The sequence below is a fragment of the Hesperophylax consimilis genome, chromosome 16 (assembly GCF_061612785.1).
Source record: "Hesperophylax consimilis isolate HC1 chromosome 16, BYU_Hcon_1.0, whole genome shotgun sequence".
Lineage (NCBI taxonomy): Eukaryota > Metazoa > Arthropoda > Insecta > Trichoptera > Limnephilidae > Hesperophylax > Hesperophylax consimilis.
This window is the reverse complement of record NC_142851.1, coordinates 7,731,453-7,750,362: the sequence shown is the minus strand read 5'-3', so window position 1 is coordinate 7,750,362 and position 18,910 is coordinate 7,731,453. Positions and strand designations below refer to the sequence as shown.

Genomic DNA, 18,910 nt, shown 5'->3' with positions numbered 1-18,910 from the left:
AGAAGCTAAGTACAAGAAAGCTATACTATCATATCTTCTAAATCATTACTAATATAACGTAAGTCTACTCATACTTGTTGTCCTTGGTGATAATATTTTGTATGTATTTGTATCTCCTTTTATACTTTCTGTCGTCATTTTATGATAAAATGCCACAGTTAATTGTTATTTTGTGTCATGAATTATGGTGCATGGTATATTTATACCGTTGATATTCAATAAATAAATTCTTACCCACCCCTAATACAATTTTCCTTCCCAGAACTTCCTCTCCTTCCTTTCCTTAAAAATACCTCCACACAACATCCCCAAAGATGACCTGAGAAAAATTATTGTCCTAAGGGCCTCCTGCGTGGGGATAATGTAAAAAAAAAGTAAAGTAGCTAAAGTATAACCAAGTAACATGTTAGCGAGTCTAGGAAGCACGAACTTTCACAATTTCATAACTTTCCCCAAAAATTGCACTTTTATTAGATAATTCAAATGACGGTTATTAAGATTGCATGTCTCATCCAAAATTCCTATTCTAAAGATTTCATGTTTATTAGATAATTCAAATGACGGTTAAGGTAAAAATTGCAATTTTTTAGATAATTCAGATGACAATTATTGAGATTGCATGTCTCACCCAAAACTCCCGTTGTAAAAATTGCATGTTTGTTAGATAATTCAAATTACGGTTAATGTCTCATCCAAAACTCCTGTTGTAAAAATTGCACTTTTATTAGATAATTCAAATGACAATTATGGAGATTGCACATCTCATCCAAAACTCCTGTTCTAAAAATTGCACTTTTATTAGATAATTGAATTGACAATTATTGAGATTGCATGTCTTATCTAAAACTCCCGTTGTAAAAATTGCATGTTTGTTAGATAATTCAAATTACGGTTAATGTCTCATCCAAAACTCTTGTTCTAAAAATTGCACTTTTATTAGACAATTCCATAGACTAAATTAGACTAGACACTGCATAATCATTTAAAAATAACCCCAACACAATTTTGGTTTGGTTCACGTGCACATTTATGAAAAGGCCGATGCATTGTGTCGCAATGCGAAATGGGCACTGTGCATTGCGTTTTACCTTTTATTGGTCTAGAGTAAGCTATTTTGCTTCTCAGCTCTGCTGGGCAAGTTCATTTTTTCAATTACAAAAATAACCCAGTTCCAAATATTTAAATTTGAATTATGTCCATATTACAACACCTCTGACAACAAATTCTCCGTGGTTTCGCTTACGAGTTTGAACGCTTGTACAAGGAGTTTAAACAGAGTTGGGTTGTTAAGTTCATCTCCATATTTGTGACGTACGCTACTTGGCGTTATTTTTAAAATCAATTTAACTAGACAGGGCTAATCTAGTATAATACATCAATGGACAATTCAAATGACAGTTATAGAGATTGCATGTCTCATCCGAAACTTGGCAAATTGAGAAATTAAATTTTTAGAAAATAAAATTCAAATGACGGTTAATGTCTCATCGAATTTTCAACACGCAAAGTAATTTTAGGTACGGAACTTTGAAATAACTTTGAGTAGCCTCACCGAGATATACTGCAAGACTTTTCACGTATTGCACATTTTTTGTTTGGATGTGTATGACTGCGTTTATACCATTATCCATCTCCACGGTGATGATCCTTTGATGGGTTTACAAAAAAACCGACACAGGGCAGAGCGCAAGCAAGACGTGGGTGTGTACTTCCTCGCACTTGGGAACTTTTTTAGAGACTATCTGATCTGCAGGCAATCAGAAGGCTGCAGGGTACACACTCAGATAGTCTCTGCCCTGTGGGGGATTTTCCGGTGAATAATTATTGCTTATAATAATTTGTTATCCTTTGTGCTATGCATGAAAACCTTGTCTTTATAAACATTAGTTTATCGTTAAAAATAATCATGTAATCATTTATCAGACGTAATTATAAATATTTCTTGCAAACTGAGGATGGTTTATTTTTAAATGAAAAACGAAAACTTCTTTACTATCCTTTTATTATTTTCCATACAAAAGTATATAAATCAACAATATTTTTTTACAGAACACCTTTTAAATTATTATTTGTTATGTTTTTACTGTTTTTATCAACAAACATAAAACAACCAAATTCATTCAATAATAAAAAATTGCGCCCCTCCAGATGCCTCGAGAAATGCATCATAATACTTAAATTGTAATACTAATTTAACAAAATGTTTTTATTTTACAAAGAGGAGGTTTTTAATTGGCACAAAAACAAGCATACAATTGGCATGACTGATAACACAATAAATATACAATTTATAAAACCCAAACTGCCAAGATTTTTAGTAAGTCAATAAAATATAAAATAATTAGAATAATAATAATAAAATGATAATAATTTTACAATGCAATTTTATCAGTGAAAAAACTGAGAGTTGTGGAATATAATTCATATTTACAAAATTTTAAAACCAACACCGAGAAGTAATATTAATATTTTATTTTGTTATTATGTAGACTTACTTTAATTTATTATTACTTAGTAATTGATGGCAGAAATTATTTTTAAAACAAATAGGTAGGTGCATAAAATATACAAATAAAACAACCACATAAAAATCTAAAAAACACAACAAATAAATAAATTTTTGATAATTTTAGACAAAATGTCGTAAGTCCCCCGTATTTAAATTATCACAATCGAGATTCAAGTTCTGTTAAAAAAACAAAACTATGTAATTAAATAAATTAATTTTAAGTGTAATGGCGGTGTTTCTAGTTTCATATTATAACCTTTCTTTACAAATATTAGGTTCTGTATTCTGGAAAAATCAGATATACATATAAATAAATAGAATATTAATTACAGACCCCGCAAGCGATCGTATCACAATGTGATACTGCAACTTTGGTTGCGATAATATGTACAATACAGTGCTCCTCTGTAATATTATATTTTACCGCTCACCGGTGTATTCTGAAAAGAATCATGATCCTGACATTTGTTAAAAAATACATATATTTTATAAGGAATTAGCTGACGTGTACCCGGTGTTGCTGAGAATTATCGTTAGGAGATAGACATGTACCATTAAAGACTTTTCTGTAGGCCTTTCTAAGATATACAATTCAATAGTACATTATTTTGATGTATCTTATAAGGTTTAGTCAGCGTTGGTAATGTTAGCGCCCGAAAATATTTTTTTACGACTTAATTTCAAAATATCGACTTTTGTCTACTTTCTATAAATGTAAAATGCATGTATTAAATACATAAACCTTTCGAAAGAAATTCTCTAAATGATAGTGAAAATCCCATCAAAATCCGTTACATAGTTTAGAAGAACTAAGTGGCAAACAGACAGACGCGGAAAGCGTCTTTATTTTATACCATTTAGAGATGATTTGATTCCAAATTGCACATCATAATCTTTTTTTTTATCCAACGTGATGTCATGCTCAAGTGCTCTATTTTCACATATACATAATTAAAACTAAAAAAATCTTTTCCACATGTGGGTATAAAAAAGGTAAACTAATTAATGTAGTAAAAAAGTTACTTAAGGCGATGCACTACGTCGTGTAATATTTTAAATAGAGCCGCTATCAATAACAACCCTTACGTAGATGGCGATAAGGCTTAAATTCCCGCTTCACACCATCCACCTGTTTTGATTTATACAAGAAAAAAACATGGCCAAAGAGTGCCTTTTATTTTATTTTGTGGATGTTTAGGCACAAATATTTAAATGTTTTTCGATCATTTTATAAATAACTTAATTTTCCACATTATACAATAAAACCATAACCGAAAATGGGTTCGTAAGTAGGAGATTTTGAACTTTAAAGCAGCCTATACATTATTTTTTCTGGCTTATAAAAAGACTTATCTAAAAAATACTCGATTATTTCAAAGGCCAAGATGTATTCTACTTGCAGTATTTAATTAAAGCATCTGAAACATTTCTAGCCTACAAATTTTCAAACCAAAAACACATAATTTTAAATTACTACGTAGTGCATCGCCTTAACCAATCAATTTACGTACTTTGACTGTAGGCTGAAGAAACGAACAAGTCCCAAATTGAATGGCTGAAGGAGTGGGGAGGAGATGGGGAAGAGTAAGACTATTCAGATCTGGTCACTAAACACAGCTAAAGCCATTTCAAGCAACGCTTCAATTTTGGATGGCGGTCTTTCACCAGTGTGATACTGGAAGTATCTGGTAAATTATCAGCATAATTTGTTTTTCATAATTGTTTTATAGCCAGAATTTAGTCATAAACTGTGTGCCTAATTAACTAAGCATGGCGATTATCATACACAGTCCTGTTGAGCAAATACATACCTTAAATTAAGTACCTAACTAACAGTGGTGGATTAGTACGGATCCAGGGTTACATTAATACATATAAAGGCAAAAACATACATCTAGTAGTGCTTCTTAGTGGTCCACCACTGTATCTAACTATACAATCTATAGAATTGACTGCAATATGCATTTTAAATATTATAAGAATTTCACTATTATTATTATATAACTTCCTATCACCAAACTCCAGGAGAGAAGTTCTCAAATTAATAAAAATGGTTTAATACATGAAACAATACATCAAACAATATGCCAAACATTGCCAATTTATTAAACTCAAAAATATTAAGCTCACTCATTGCACATAACCCCAAAAATTCCTGCGAATTACTTACCGCACAGCGCGGTGGTTGTCAAAAAATTAAATAATCCCCTTCCCTGCCTTCCATGTTTCGAATGCGCGGAACTTGTTTTCCATCGGCCACGGAAAACACAAACATTGCATTTTCAAACAAAAATGCTGACCAGAACGCCTCCATTTAGAATGTTTGCGTCTGTTTGAGGTATATAATCTTTTGTTTTGTATAATTTTTTTTTAATTCATATTCCTTTCTCACAAATTTAAATTATGCTGTCTCAGTTAAAGTCACAAGGAGGAAATACGTAGTTGGTTTTATTTTACTAAATAACACTTATGTACAAACTGATTTAATGTAAACTGTCGATTTCCCAAAAATGAAAAAAAATGAAAGTAATGTTTGTGGTAATGTTTGAGGCAATGTTTGTGGTAATGTTTGAGATAATTTTTTTGGAAACGGTCGCAGGAGATGCGGCTTTATACAAACAAGCTGATTGTTTTTTTTTCAAAACCTCACAAATCTTTACATAAAACATAAAATGTACATGAAATAAAATTAAAATACCGTGAAAGCATTAAAAACGTAGGTAACTTCTAAAATGGCAATAACTTCTGGTGACACACTTACTTACAAAATCTGAAACGGTAATAAAACAAAATAGAATTATAATACTAAAGATAAATGTCAATATTACAGTAAATCATTCAATAAACAATTATTATTTTACAGTGCATAATTAAAACGGAATCTCGAGTAGTCAAAATATAAAATACACTGGAGAAAACTCAATGTAAGTTTTAAGTTCATTAAAATTTAAAAATTTACGTCACAATAATGAAAACAATATTATGAAATGATTGGGCAAGAAAATGGTAGAATTACACCCACAATTTTAGGGTGTTTGTTAAAGGTTCGCATCGTATCAAATGAATTTTAGGGTTCTTCGTACAGTTTGTCATGCAAGTGCGTCTATTGATCCCCACCAGATGGACCGCATGCTTTGGACCATCGGTAATGCCTATGCAAATTCTCAGAGGGGAAACTATTCCGATGCGTACCGATGACTGATTGATTTGTTTATTTAGCAACCCTCCACACTACTGACCAAATTCAGGTAAAAGTGTAGCGAAAGAGAGGTGCATTTTAAACTTTTTGCGATAACTCAGATCTTCAGTTATGCAACACTTTAACGTGATTAAAATGATTGATTTGTCGATGGATTAAAGTCTGGCGAGAAGTGATTGTTGCTCCACCATGACGGGATTGGAGTGGTCAAACTTGAGATGTATGTTGGGTGTCAGCTGCTCCATCCACTGCGTTATATCGGTCAATTTAGCCGTGTTGACATGATACATGATGCTTTTCACCCTAGAACGAACAAAAATGCAATGATTCAGTTACAATTCAATTACAATTACAACGGTTGTGAAGTATTGTTGAAATTGTTTTTGGCAGAGGCAAAAATCTAGGTTATTTATTTATTTTAGGAACTATACGGGGTGAGTGAAACTTTGGCTTCCCCAATCTGGGGAATGTTGTGATGTTGAAGTAAGTGGGGGAGAAGAAGGAGCCACTGCCACTCCAGGGCGGGCTGGGAACAATACAGGACCGACTTCTCCTCCACACAAGTTTCCTGCCACTTAGTAAACATAGCTTACTTCCTCTCCTTGTTGAGACCCCCCTCCGCCACCAGTCCCTGGATGCAGTTGAGGATGCAGTCCAGCGATAGGCAGTAGGGGTGCGTGTCCTCCTTGTTGGTGAGCTGCCACTCCAGGGCGCGCTGGGAGCACTTCAGGGCCGACTTCTCTTCCACAGAAGTTTCCTGACACCGACAAAATACGTTTTCATTAAATAATACAATATGTCAAGTAAAAAGGGATTTCTCCATTCATAGGCAGAATATAATAAGTGGGTTGCAAACTCTGAAGAGATAGATAAAAGTGTGTTGGAGATAAATCTGTTTACCATTATCGTTACGGGTATCGCTTACTTCTGGTGAAATATTTCAAACATTTTCAAATATCTAATTTTTTTCTTGAACAGATAATCAATTTTATTGGCCTGTCTATGGTCGAAAGGTCTCTTGTAAAGTGGCAACACCAATGTTCTAGCCAATCAGAGACGACATTTGTACCAAATATGTTTGTACACACGTGTTAAAGCGATGCACTACGTAGCAATGCAAAATCATGTGTTTTGGGTTGATAATTTGATCGCTTGGAAATGTTTCATATGCTTTAATTAAATACTGCGAGTAGAACACATCTTGGCCTTTAAAATAATCAAGTGTTTTTTGTTATAAGCCCAGAAAAAAATAATGTATCATGCCTATAAAAACTGCTTTAAAGTTCAAAATCTCCTATTTACGAACCCATTTTCGGTTATTGTTTTATTGTATAATGTGGAAAATAAAGTTATTTATGAAATGATCGTAATACATTTAAATATTTGTGCCTGAATGTCTGCAAAATAAAATAAAAGCCAATTTTTGACGGTGGTTTTTTTCTTGTATAAATCATAACAGACGGATGGTGTTAAGCGGGAATTTAAACCTTATCGCCATATACATAAGGGGTGTTATTGTTAGCGGCTCGATTCAAAATGTTACACGACGTAGTGCATCGCCTTAAGGGACGTACTTGACTTACTTTAACCAGTGATTTCTGGCATTATTCAGAGTAAAAATGTAAATGAAATTTTGGTCTCTGGCAAGTTTTTTTTTCCACTTAATACAAAATCAGTAGGTATATATAGGATAGTTAGACAACATAATGGAAGTTTTTTTTTTGATAAAAAAAAATATCAAAAAAATTATCGGATTCCAAAATTTAGCTTATATTTTTACTCCAAATAATGTCATGAATCGCTGATTTAACTAGTATGTTGTGTTGTTTTAATTGAATAAAAAGTTAGAGGAATGACTTATATCGTCAGGTACGTCCTGCTACAGGGATAATCAATCAAGAAATAGATAATACACACTAGAAATGCCTTCTTTGTAGATATGAATGGAAACCAATGTCGCCATTGACTTATTACCTATTGGTTCTAGCTCATTTAGGATGTGGTCTGTCTCTCTTACAGTTGCCTGATAAGATATACAAATTGTCATCCCATTTGAATCTCATAAGGATGAAGAATCACAGTTTTGTATTGGAAATTTATGGCCCTATTTGCACGACTTTTGGATCAGTAAACATGCCCACATCGCGTTTCTTGTATTCTCCTGTATGTATTATAATTATGTACATGTACTGTATACTTACATTCAATAAGACAACACATATTCGGTACAGACAGTTGAGGAAAGGCCACGACAGGTGAACCAGAAGACTATTCAACCGACTATTTCCACCAACAATAAACTCGTCACCACTGGAACTGACTACTTCTTTGATTCCATCATTTTCCAGCATATAAACCAGACTGAATTCAAATTCCTGTAACATAAAACAATTATCATTATTCAAATATGAACACATATGCTTTTATTACTAGTTTCTCTAAATAGTAAATCACTTGGGGAACCTGAATTGAGGCAAATTTTTATTAAATTAATAATTAAAAAGAGTGGGGAGGAAGATAGAACGTACACATCCGACATGGGAACATATCTAAGATGTACACAGCCAACATGGGAACACATCCAACATGGGAACACATCCAACATGGGAACACATCCAACATGGGAACAAATCTAAGACGTAGGTACACATCCAACATGGGAATATATCTAAGATGTACACGTCCAACATGGGAACTAACTAACTAACCATCACGCCGTTTCTCCACAGGGGTAGGCAGAGAGGACGAACCGCCAAACAACTCGGTTTTGGCACACACTCCTTGCCTCATTCACATTCATACATCGTCTCATACATACTCTTCTATTGTTCAAACCATCTAAGCGTCCCTTTCTTGATCTTACTCATTACGCTTACATCAGCCTTGCACTCTTTGCGGATCTCCACATTCCTCACACGATTGTACATGGTTTTACCACACATACGCCTCAGGGATCTCATTTCAACAGCATTCAATCTACTTTCATCCTTTCTTTGCCAGTTCCATGCCTCACTTCCATACATCAGGTTAGGTACCAGTACTCCATTGTGGACTGCTAACTTCGCTTCTAACAATTTTTTGTTAGCGCCAACTGCGTTCTGTCTTCCATTAATGGAGGACAGAAGGAGTTACCTGCATTTACCTTTCTTTCAATATCTCTGTCAGCCTTCCCATCTCTCGTAAACATACTTCCTAAATACATAAACTCCACCTGCTCCAAGTATTCTTCTTTCACAGCTATATTGCAAACTGTTTTCGTACTTTCTCTTTCAAACACCATTACTTTAGACTTACTTACATTCATCATTAACTCATTCTTCACGCATACTTCGTTCATCCTAGACACGAGAGACTGCAGATCATCCATACTATTAGCAATCAGCACCGCATCATCAGCATTCAACAGGCAACATACTTTCAGATTACTCAAATTCGCGCCCAATCCCACCTCTTTCAATTCTTGCATACAATTATCCATGTATAGATTGAATAACCACGGTGACATTACGCAGCCTTGTTTAACACCTTTTGTGATATCAAACCACCCCGTAAAACCACCGTTTACCCTAACACATGCAACGCTTCCCTCATACAGAGACGCAATTGCCTGAGTCAGATTCGTATTCACTCCATACTTGGAAAACACCTTCAACATGGGGATATTTCTAATAATCAACACCTAATGTATGTTCACCCATAATTTTGTAATATAATTCATGTTAAGTTAGTACATATATATTTTGCCCTGAGGAAAAATGGTTATTCTGACATTAATAAATAAACACCTTCAACATGGGAATATTTCTAATAATCAACACCTAATGTATGTTCACCCATAATTTTGTAATATTATTCATGTTAAGTTAGTATATTTTTGCCCCGAGGAAAAAAGGTTATTCTGACATTAATAAATAAAATTGTTTCATTTAATAATAATATAATCCAATACGTAATGGTGGACATTAATGAAATTCATTGATATTTGTGATAATATTAGTATTTGAATTGGAATTACCTTTGGTAAACTTGTATTATTGACAGGGAATTCATATCTGAGCAGATTTCGCAAGCGTGTGTAGCTCTCCCACAAAACAGCTGAAAAATAAAGAAAATGACCAAATTAAGTACTTCATATGATAATAATGTCTGCGTTGAAAAAGAAGACAACATTTCCGATTATAATGATGGAATTAAGAGGAATTTAAATACAGGTGTCACAACAAGAGCACCGGATTTAAATTTCATACCATTTATTTATTATTAGTTTTGGTAGCTCTATAAATTTCAAAAGTGTCACATGACAGACGCTCTAATATAAATTACATATATTTTTTTATGTGATTACCGCACAAGAGTCAGGCCTGCGATTCTGGAGTTAAACGATCAATCGTTTTCGTATGCGCCGTCTTCGAGTGAAAAACTACTAGCCGTCGCGACTAACTTTTTCGAATGTTTCAATTTTACGTATTCTTGAGCGTCGAACGGTCGAAGTTGGTAGAAGAGATGATTATATTTGCACCCCTGTGAATATTGTCTATGTTCCTGATGTTTTTGGGATTTCTATGGTGTGACTGTCAAACAGACAACAGTTATTCGTTATTCAAAACAGAAATGGCTGCGGGACATATTACAAATTGCCAAAAGCAACTCTTAATTGAGCTTGTAAGCTCCAATAAAGACTTAGTAAGTGGGAAATTTTCACCCACTTTTACATTTGCGGAATCCGCGCGGTAAAACAAAAATTGACAGCTAGACTAGATTTTGACAGCCAATTCCATAGAAACGCCAACAACCTACCACTCGCTGCCCTGTTTCTACTGGTTATACCCAGTAGTTGTTGTGTGGAATGACTTTTGACGTTTGGCGTCGAAGTATGTACCTTCGACCGATTTCGGGAATAGCAACGACGACCAACGTACGTACTTTCGACGGCGATTACGAGCGCCCTCGATTCAGGAATAGAGCCCCTGAACTGCCTTCAAACAAAGCAGAGTTAGTTTTTGCTGTTATTCTACAGGAGAATGCTCACCTTTGTTGACAGATCTGTGCGAGAGGATGAGGTGTATAAGGGCGGACGAGATCAGCCAGTGAAGAACAGGGTTGACGTACAGTTGGACCATGATCACGGGGATCACCATGGACATTGTGTGAGTACTCAGTTGATGTCCTGAAAAAAACATTACATAAAATTATGTTATAAATAATGAGATCTCTGTGGCTTATGTGTGGTAAAACAAAAAGAATTCAAGACTGATGGAAGCGTAAGTTGTTAAGATTAACACATTCACGGACACAATGTCTATTGTCATAGTTTTAGAGGAGATGTGATATGACGCAACGTACATATACGTCTTTTATCAGGGATGCGATACGACACAACGGACTGGGAAGTCAAGTTTAGTATTGCAGTAATTTGTGTCACAACACGAACACTTCTATACTTGCTGGTGTCATGTCTTCCTCACGATAAACTGAAAATAATACTTGTGTCATGATGGTGGACTTAGCTGGCCGAGGAATTGAACTCACTTGAACGCCAGCGTGGGAACCAGATGCGATGCTAACTCAACAGACTGGAATACTAATAATTATACAAAAATCATAACAAACCTTTCATTTTATTTTTGATTTCATCCGTCATCAAGAACGGTGCATTGTTCAATAACCTAAGTCTGTTTCCTTTATCCATTTTAATGAGATTATTGTGAATCAACAATATCTCCTTCATCTCCTTCTTGGTGCTTTCCTCGTCATAGTCAAACACAGTTGCGCCCAATCTCTTGAACACTTGCGACAGCCAGATTATGTTTTCGGTTAAAGCTTCTCGAGTCAATGGCACAGTGTTGTGTAATGACATTGTCAGGGCGACGGAGACTATTTGGAAGGTAGTAATGATGGCCCCCTGCTGCTGCCTGTAGACTATCTCGTGTGACATGTGCTGGATGAGATTGTTCTGCTCGGGCGTGATGCTCTGGGGTTCTATGGGCCGCAGCGGGTGGAAGGTCTGCTTCAGGGCCGGCCCCAAGAACTGTTTGGCAGAGAAAGGCTCGCCGACGTTGACGTAGATGCTGCCAAAGTGGTCGCTCAAAATATTCAGCGCTTTGAAAAGACCCTGGAATAAGAACCTCACTTTAATATAAAAAAATGTAAATCATAGATACAAATAATGGCCTAAGGAAATATGAGCATAATTTTTTTTTATATATGCATGTAATGTTCCTTTTCTGTAACTTTTATTTGTATAATTTCATATTTTATGTATTGTATAATTGGTCAGTACTTAGTCAGTTAATGAAAAAAAAAAATATATATATATATATTGCGAATGAAATGTATGGCGGGCAGCATGCGCCTCTATCTGTTTTCTCTACTCTATGGCATTTTTCCAAGTGTAAATGTAACCGATCAAAGAATGGATACTCTCCGAGTCGTGTTCGAATTTGCACCATTTACATTTGCTCGTGAAGTTATTCCAGCACTGTGGAACTTTGAAATATTCATTTAACTATCAAAATATAAATTAAGAATGTATAAAATATTGTTCAATAACAAAACTGTAAGTGGTGAAACTAATTATTAAGAATAGTAAGAGTATAGAGTTACCAACCGAAGTAGACTCCTTTGGTTTAGGCACACCAAGTAGCTCGTAGGCAAATAACCTTTCTTCCATGACCTTGTCGTAGCTGATGTTAATCGGGACAAAAGTGATGTCCGCTACTTCATTGGAGAACAGAGGCTCCAACACCATTGACATAAATCCTAAAAACAATAGCACCGTTTAGTTCATATTATTATATATCGGACATATTATCACAGACGACCTGAAAGACATGGAGGATATGGAAAGGCAAAGAAGAGCGATATCCGTTAGAGCAGGTATGCTGTCAAGGCGTTTTCAATTTTGCAGTACAAACGTGAAAAAGATACTTTTCAACGCATTTTGCACTTCGCTGTACACGTCAGAACTGTGGTGGATTACACTGCATCCCAATGGCATAAACTAAAAGTAGCTTACAATAATGCTTATCGCCAACTATTCCGCCTACCGAGATACTGCAGTGCCACGGAAATGTTCCTGGAAGGACGAGTACACTCTTTCATAACTTTTCACTCTTTCCGCCATCACATGGGAAGCTTATGGCGCAGACTACGCCAATCAAGTAACAAAATCATCACTGCCATGGTTGCCTGGATGGAGTCCCCCTGATGGACCTCTGGAGACGGGAGATGTGCAAATATCCTCCATAAACAGCTGCTCACACTCATTTTTGTGTTAATATTTTATGTTTTTATTCATTTAAATTTCGCTTTTTTGTGCCCCTGCATACATTCTGGAATAAATTCTTCTTATTATTATTATTAGTTCAATCAGCTCAGGCCAGTTCGGACATTAAAATAAATGCCAGGTAATTTTCCAAGATTGTGGACCCAGCCAGTTGAAATGCTCTATCCCCAGAGTTAGCAACAAGCTTAGACTGCTTAGACATAAACTGGCACCAAAAGAATTCTAATAAAGGCTGGATAAGTTGTGATTGACAAAAGACAGTACCCGTAGAGTATATTTGTTCGCTTTTCGGAAAAGCTCATATGGTCTCATCGAAAGCGTTGTGTCTCCCTTACTGTCATAGTTAGAAATATGAACTAAACAGTGTTAGAAAGAGAAAACAACAAGCTTTATATACAAATTTGGAATTTTATAACCACAGAATAATGTACAAAATTTACAATTCTATGAAACCAGAGATTCCGAACGCAATTTAAGAAAAATTTATGAACTTTTTATTAATTATATTCATGTGAAACGACAAAAAGGTGAGGTGGCAGTAATGTGTATGATATATTTGTATTTTTTCAGTCATTTTACTTCAATGTTTTGAGGATAAATTGTAAGGTGAACCATTTTCATGATTTAAAAATTTGAATATTTCAAAAAAGATGTTTATTTTTAATAATAAAATTTGAAAGCGTATTTCATTACCTTTCATAAAAAGTTTTTATTTTAGATACGTTCAGAAATATCCAATTTATTTGGATTTTATTGAGAAGCAAATTCTCCGACTTTCTCACAGCATCTTTAAGAAATATAACGGTCAATATGCCAGAGGCCTGAAGGGTTGGTGAAGACATTTTTGAAAATAAAAAAGAATTACGAAGAGGGGAAAATAATTTTTAAAATTTCACCTCCACGCAAGTCATACACGACAGAAAGATTACTGTTTTAATCACTGAGGAGATAAAGGAACAGAAGCGTGTAAGTTTGCCCAAAGTAAGCACAAATTTCTTTCTGGTAAAATTGATCAAACATTTCGGAAAATTGTAATTATTTCTTGAATAGATAATTCAAAAAATTAACGAAATACCTTTTGCATCCAATCCTAGCAAACACTTTGTTGTAAAATGCAAATAGGTAGTGGAAACATGGGGCAAACTTCCACAAGATGTCATCGATGCTACTAATATGAACTAATTTAAAGCTCGATTGGATTCTTATTTGGAGAGAAGAAAGGATTAACTTATTCTAAAAATTAAAAACAATTCAACTACTGTTAAACCTATTGTGAAATCAGATATGAGTCAGTGGCGGTCGGTGACTTTTTGTAGAAGGGATGCTGGACATCAAATGTTTATACTCGTACTTACTACGTACTTGATATCAAATATGCACATCTAGACGCTAGCCCACGAACAAGATACAATTAGGTACCGTCTAAAATTATCTCCATAAATCCATTAAGCTCCATAACTCAATATTTCCAGTATCCAGAATAAGCTTTTTTTCCTTAAATGGCCGAGACACAAAACTTTTTCGCATTAATGATCTAATTATACAACCACACAATTCACTATTATCATTTAGAACACGTTGGCAAAGTATCCAAGCTCAAAGCAAACTGTCACAGCAGGGCATACAATCCAATGGATTAGTAATAGAGTATATGATTCTGTGCATTATACATATGAGCATTAAAGGTTTTTGCACTTTGGATGCTGTTATTAATATTGTATAAAGTTGACGAAGATATTGGCTTGAGGGTCTCAGTGCGCATGCGCGGAAAGAACGTACGTTCTAGCATTCTTGGATACGGTTTACAAATAGCTTCCACACCAGTGTGTTTTACGCGTTTCACAGTATTTGAGAATGTATGTGTATTTAGACTCGCCCGTGCTGTTTGTATCGTGCGTTCGCGAGTATACAGAAATGGGACAATAATATACACGATATCTTTCAGCGCCATTTTTGTAAAAAAAATCACATTAAGGTTGCTGTAGAAATATTAAAATATTTGAATTGCAGTTCAATTGCATTACGGCTAGAAGTCCAAATCGGACTTCTAGCCGTAATCAGACGGACTGCGCCTGATATGAGTGGATCAGCAGAATGCTGCCTGCTCATTGATTAATACTAACAAGATTTTCTTTCAAATTGGTTATGCATATATTTGTTGGGATTATCTATTCCGTTTTAATACCTATTTGGCGACACAGAAAATTTTAAGGTTATCTTACCATATTTAGGGGCCATACTCTTTCCACTCCGACTCCTCGTGCCCTCTATGAAGAACTCCAGTGGGGAGTGATAGTCGGTGACTAGAGTGCGGACGTATTGCCGGAACACGGCTCCATATAGTTTGTCCGTGGCAAAGGTTCGACGCATGTAGAAGGCGCACGTGTCGCGCATTATCCTGCCCATACCCACCATGGCGTGGAAATCTTAAACCAAAAAAAAATCATTATTTATTTTATTTATTTAACAGTACAGTACAACATTAAGATGACAGATAATTTTTAATCTTATTAACTATTACAACGCTAGCTGTTTCAACATTCTATCCCAGTACGTGTTTTGGTGAAACTTGATCACATACATGTATGCAACATCATACGGGTATAGCCACTGATGGATCACATATGAGACAGTTGCATTGATAAGGTTAAATTATTTATTTCAATTTCTAACTAACATTTAACTATAACCAGTCTAGCGATAGGTGTTCAGTTTTCGATTTGGCTATTTGCGATTATTAAAATATTAATATGGAAACATATGAAATGGTTACTGTGGTTACAGCACAAAACACAATCACAAAATCAAATACATTTATCGTCATCTACTTACACGACCAAATTTGGAATTAACTCCTTACAATACATTGCACATAAACAATATAACGCATTACCTAGTAATTTAAAACTTCTGGCAACGAACAAAAAAACATTGGCAAAAGCTCTTAAAAGCTATTTCCTCAGCAGTTTCATTAATGACTAACACAATCTTTCTCTGGAACTCCATAATAACATCTGCGTTTATTTATTTTAATGTATTTTATTTATTTCTCTTGTATTTTCTAATGTTGTCTTTCCCGAAATGAGTTTTATAAACTTACTGGTAATAATACATTATTACTTTGTTATCATTTTGTAATGTATTATCTTGTAATAATAAAAATAAAAAAAAGCTAATGAATCCACCTAGATTTCTCTGTTTATCCCATGTTTTTAGGTCCTATAAATTTGATTCATTATGGCAAGCGATCGCTCAAGACTTTTTGCAAACTTGCCATAATATGCCAAAAATCGTTAGAGTGGGTAATATAAAAACAAATCAAATTTAAGTTTCAGTGCTTCGAACTCTCGTCAAAATTGATCACTATATATCGATAATCGGCATTCAATGGGAACTATTCAAATGTTAAAAATTCTAAATGGAGCGGATTAACAATTTGATGTACATTAAATGTGACATAAGATTGATTTGAAAAAATATTTTAATAAGGCTGGAAAAAAAGAGGGAGTGTTTTTGGATAAAAAATATATTAAGGCGATGCACCATGTCGTGCAATCGATTTGGAATCCAGCCATTACCAATAACTGTCTTTATGTAAATGGCGACAAGGTTTAAATTCCCGGTTAACACCAGCCGCCTGTTTTGATTTATGCAAGAAAAAAAAACATTGCCAAAAAAGGTGTTTTATTTTATTTTGTGAGGTGCAGGCATAAATATTTAAATGTTTTTTGATCATTTTCTAAAGAACTTAATTTGTCACATTATACAATAAACCACAATGTAAGTAGGAGATTATGAACTTTAAAGCAGTTTGTATAGGCGTGATACTTTTTCCGGGCTTATAAAAAGACTTCGAACTTCGATTATTTTGAAGATTGATGTGTTCTACACGCAGTATTTAATTAAAGCATCCAAAATGTTACAACTAGTGTCTAATGTTAAAACTAGTATTATAAAATAAAACAAGATCATTTGGTAGATATTAAAGAATAGAAGTACAAAATACTAACCCATTCCTGCAGCAACTGCCGGAAGTTCTATATCATAATAAAAACTGATGTACGTCATTAATATGAAGTCTGCATAGCTTCTATGCGTAGGTACAAAAACCACGGGATTGAGACCCATTGATGCTTTGAGCTGTAACAAAATAAAAACATTGGGTTATGAACTTTCCAGCACAATTTCAGAAGGCAGAAAATCTCTTGCAAGCATTTCACAGAAATAAACAATAGAATCTACAGTGAAATTAGCGCAAGCGATTCAGATTTTTTTCCTTTATACATTTTTTGAAGCATAAAGATTAAAATTCCATAGCAAAAATCTCCAGCAAGGACAGTACTAGAGCTGGAACATGTGCGCGAGCGCCAAACATGGTCATAAAAAGTGAAGCGTAAATGTGCGCGAAGTACAGTTCATAGATGAAATATTTTTTTAAAAAATAAATTTGTACTAATTTATAGGTATCTGAGCCCTTTTTTCTGTCATTCAACTGGGGCAATTTGTTAATGACAAAAATGCTTTGTTCATAGTATTAATGACTGACAAATTTCTGGTAATGGAATCTTAACACATTGTCGTCGGGACACGTCATTTGCCGTTTTACGCGGACTGTCGGTCAACTGCGGGACACGGCAAATGCCGTTTTTGTCGACTGCCGGTTTTTGGCGGGAAACGGCATTATACGGGTTTGTTATCAGCGTGAAATAAAACGCCTTGAAGGGTAATTTGCTACCTGGGTGCTAGGCGACACTCTGTCGACGTTATTTGAGATGCCTTGTCCGGATTGGCTAGTGTGCCGCTTGTAAGCGTCGCTTACTCTTGGCGTCGCCACAAATCTAGAGCTTTTATGCTATCTCAATCTCCAGTTTAGTTTGAGTCATTTCACGTATTGGACTATTTTTCATACGCTCGCATTGTTTTGTTTACTGTTTGGTATTTTATTATTTGAATATATTAGTATTGTATATACTTTATCTCTACAAAAATGTCTTTACAAGCCAATGATAGTGACAATGAAGTGTATTCCGACAATTTATCTAATTGTTCATGGAATGATGATATTGAAGAGGTGTCAGACAACGAACCGAGAGATGATAAACAAATACTAAGACCTAGAACGTTTCACCGTCGCACTATTGAAAGTGATTCTGATTCGGAGACGAGCTCAGATGAGGATGTGGACGAGTGGTCATCGTTTGATAATCCCCCAGTTCTGGAATCTTTTTTAGGCCGCCGAGGTTTAAATTCAAATGTCCATTGTCCTCAAACTGTAAGTGATGCGATAGAGTTATTTATCGGTGATGATTTGTTTGAATATTTTGTAAACGAATCTAATAGATATTACCACCAAAACTCACATAATTACAGATTATATAAAAAATCGGGAAAGTGGAAAAATATTACTTTGAAAGAAATGAAAAAGTTTTTGGGGCTGATTATGTTGATGGGACAAGTTCAAGTGTTCCGTTAAATATTTCACCCTATTTTATCTACCCAGGAGAAATAAAATCCAACCCTTTCATTCCACACATATGACCAGTTGTTTGCAGAATGCAATGATTGTACTGTAATCCTTTGCAATGCCAGTTTTTCGTAAGTACTTACTTACCAATCATCCACTGCTTTTTACATGTATTTTTATTTTTTGTTTACTCAATTGTCATTGTTGTTATATACAAGCATATACTTGGAGGAATTTATTTGATACATGCACTTATAGTGTGTGATGGATTATCAACATATAAGGTTTACTGATTCCTTGAAAGAATAAATACTATGATTCATAAGTGGAATGGGCTCTTCAATTAGGCGAGGCAACCGCAAAAGACTCTTTTTTGACAAGAAGCAATTAAACTTATGAGTTATTGAGTGTTTGCCTTCGGCCTTAGGCGACACTGTTCAATATTTACGCGAT

The 18,910-nt window shown here is 34.8% G+C and overlaps 1 protein-coding gene across 2 annotated transcripts in view; it reads right to left on the bottom strand.

Annotated features, from left to right (window-relative positions):
* Nucleotides 1-1,999: 1,999 nt before the first annotated feature.
* Gnpat (dihydroxyacetone phosphate acyltransferase) overlaps nt 2,000-18,910 on the bottom strand; it is a 55,061-nt gene continuing 38,150 nt past the window's right edge. For both annotated transcript variants that reach the window (XM_089640850.1, XM_089640851.1), the window contains exons 4-12: nt 17,004-17,133; nt 15,216-15,419; nt 12,316-12,467; nt 11,319-11,820; nt 10,738-10,875; nt 9,724-9,803; nt 7,910-8,083; nt 6,302-6,465; nt 2,000-6,011 (exon numbers count right to left, since the gene is read on the bottom strand). In XM_089640850.1, the coding sequence (XP_089496976.1) occupies nt 5,864-6,011; nt 6,302-6,465; nt 7,910-8,083; nt 9,724-9,803; nt 10,738-10,875; nt 11,319-11,820; nt 12,316-12,467; nt 15,216-15,419; nt 17,004-17,133 (1,692 nt within the window). In that variant the 3' untranslated portion in view covers nt 2,000-5,863. The remainder of the gene's footprint in view (nt 6,012-6,301; nt 6,466-7,909; nt 8,084-9,723; nt 9,804-10,737; nt 10,876-11,318; nt 11,821-12,315; nt 12,468-15,215; nt 15,420-17,003; nt 17,134-18,910) is intronic.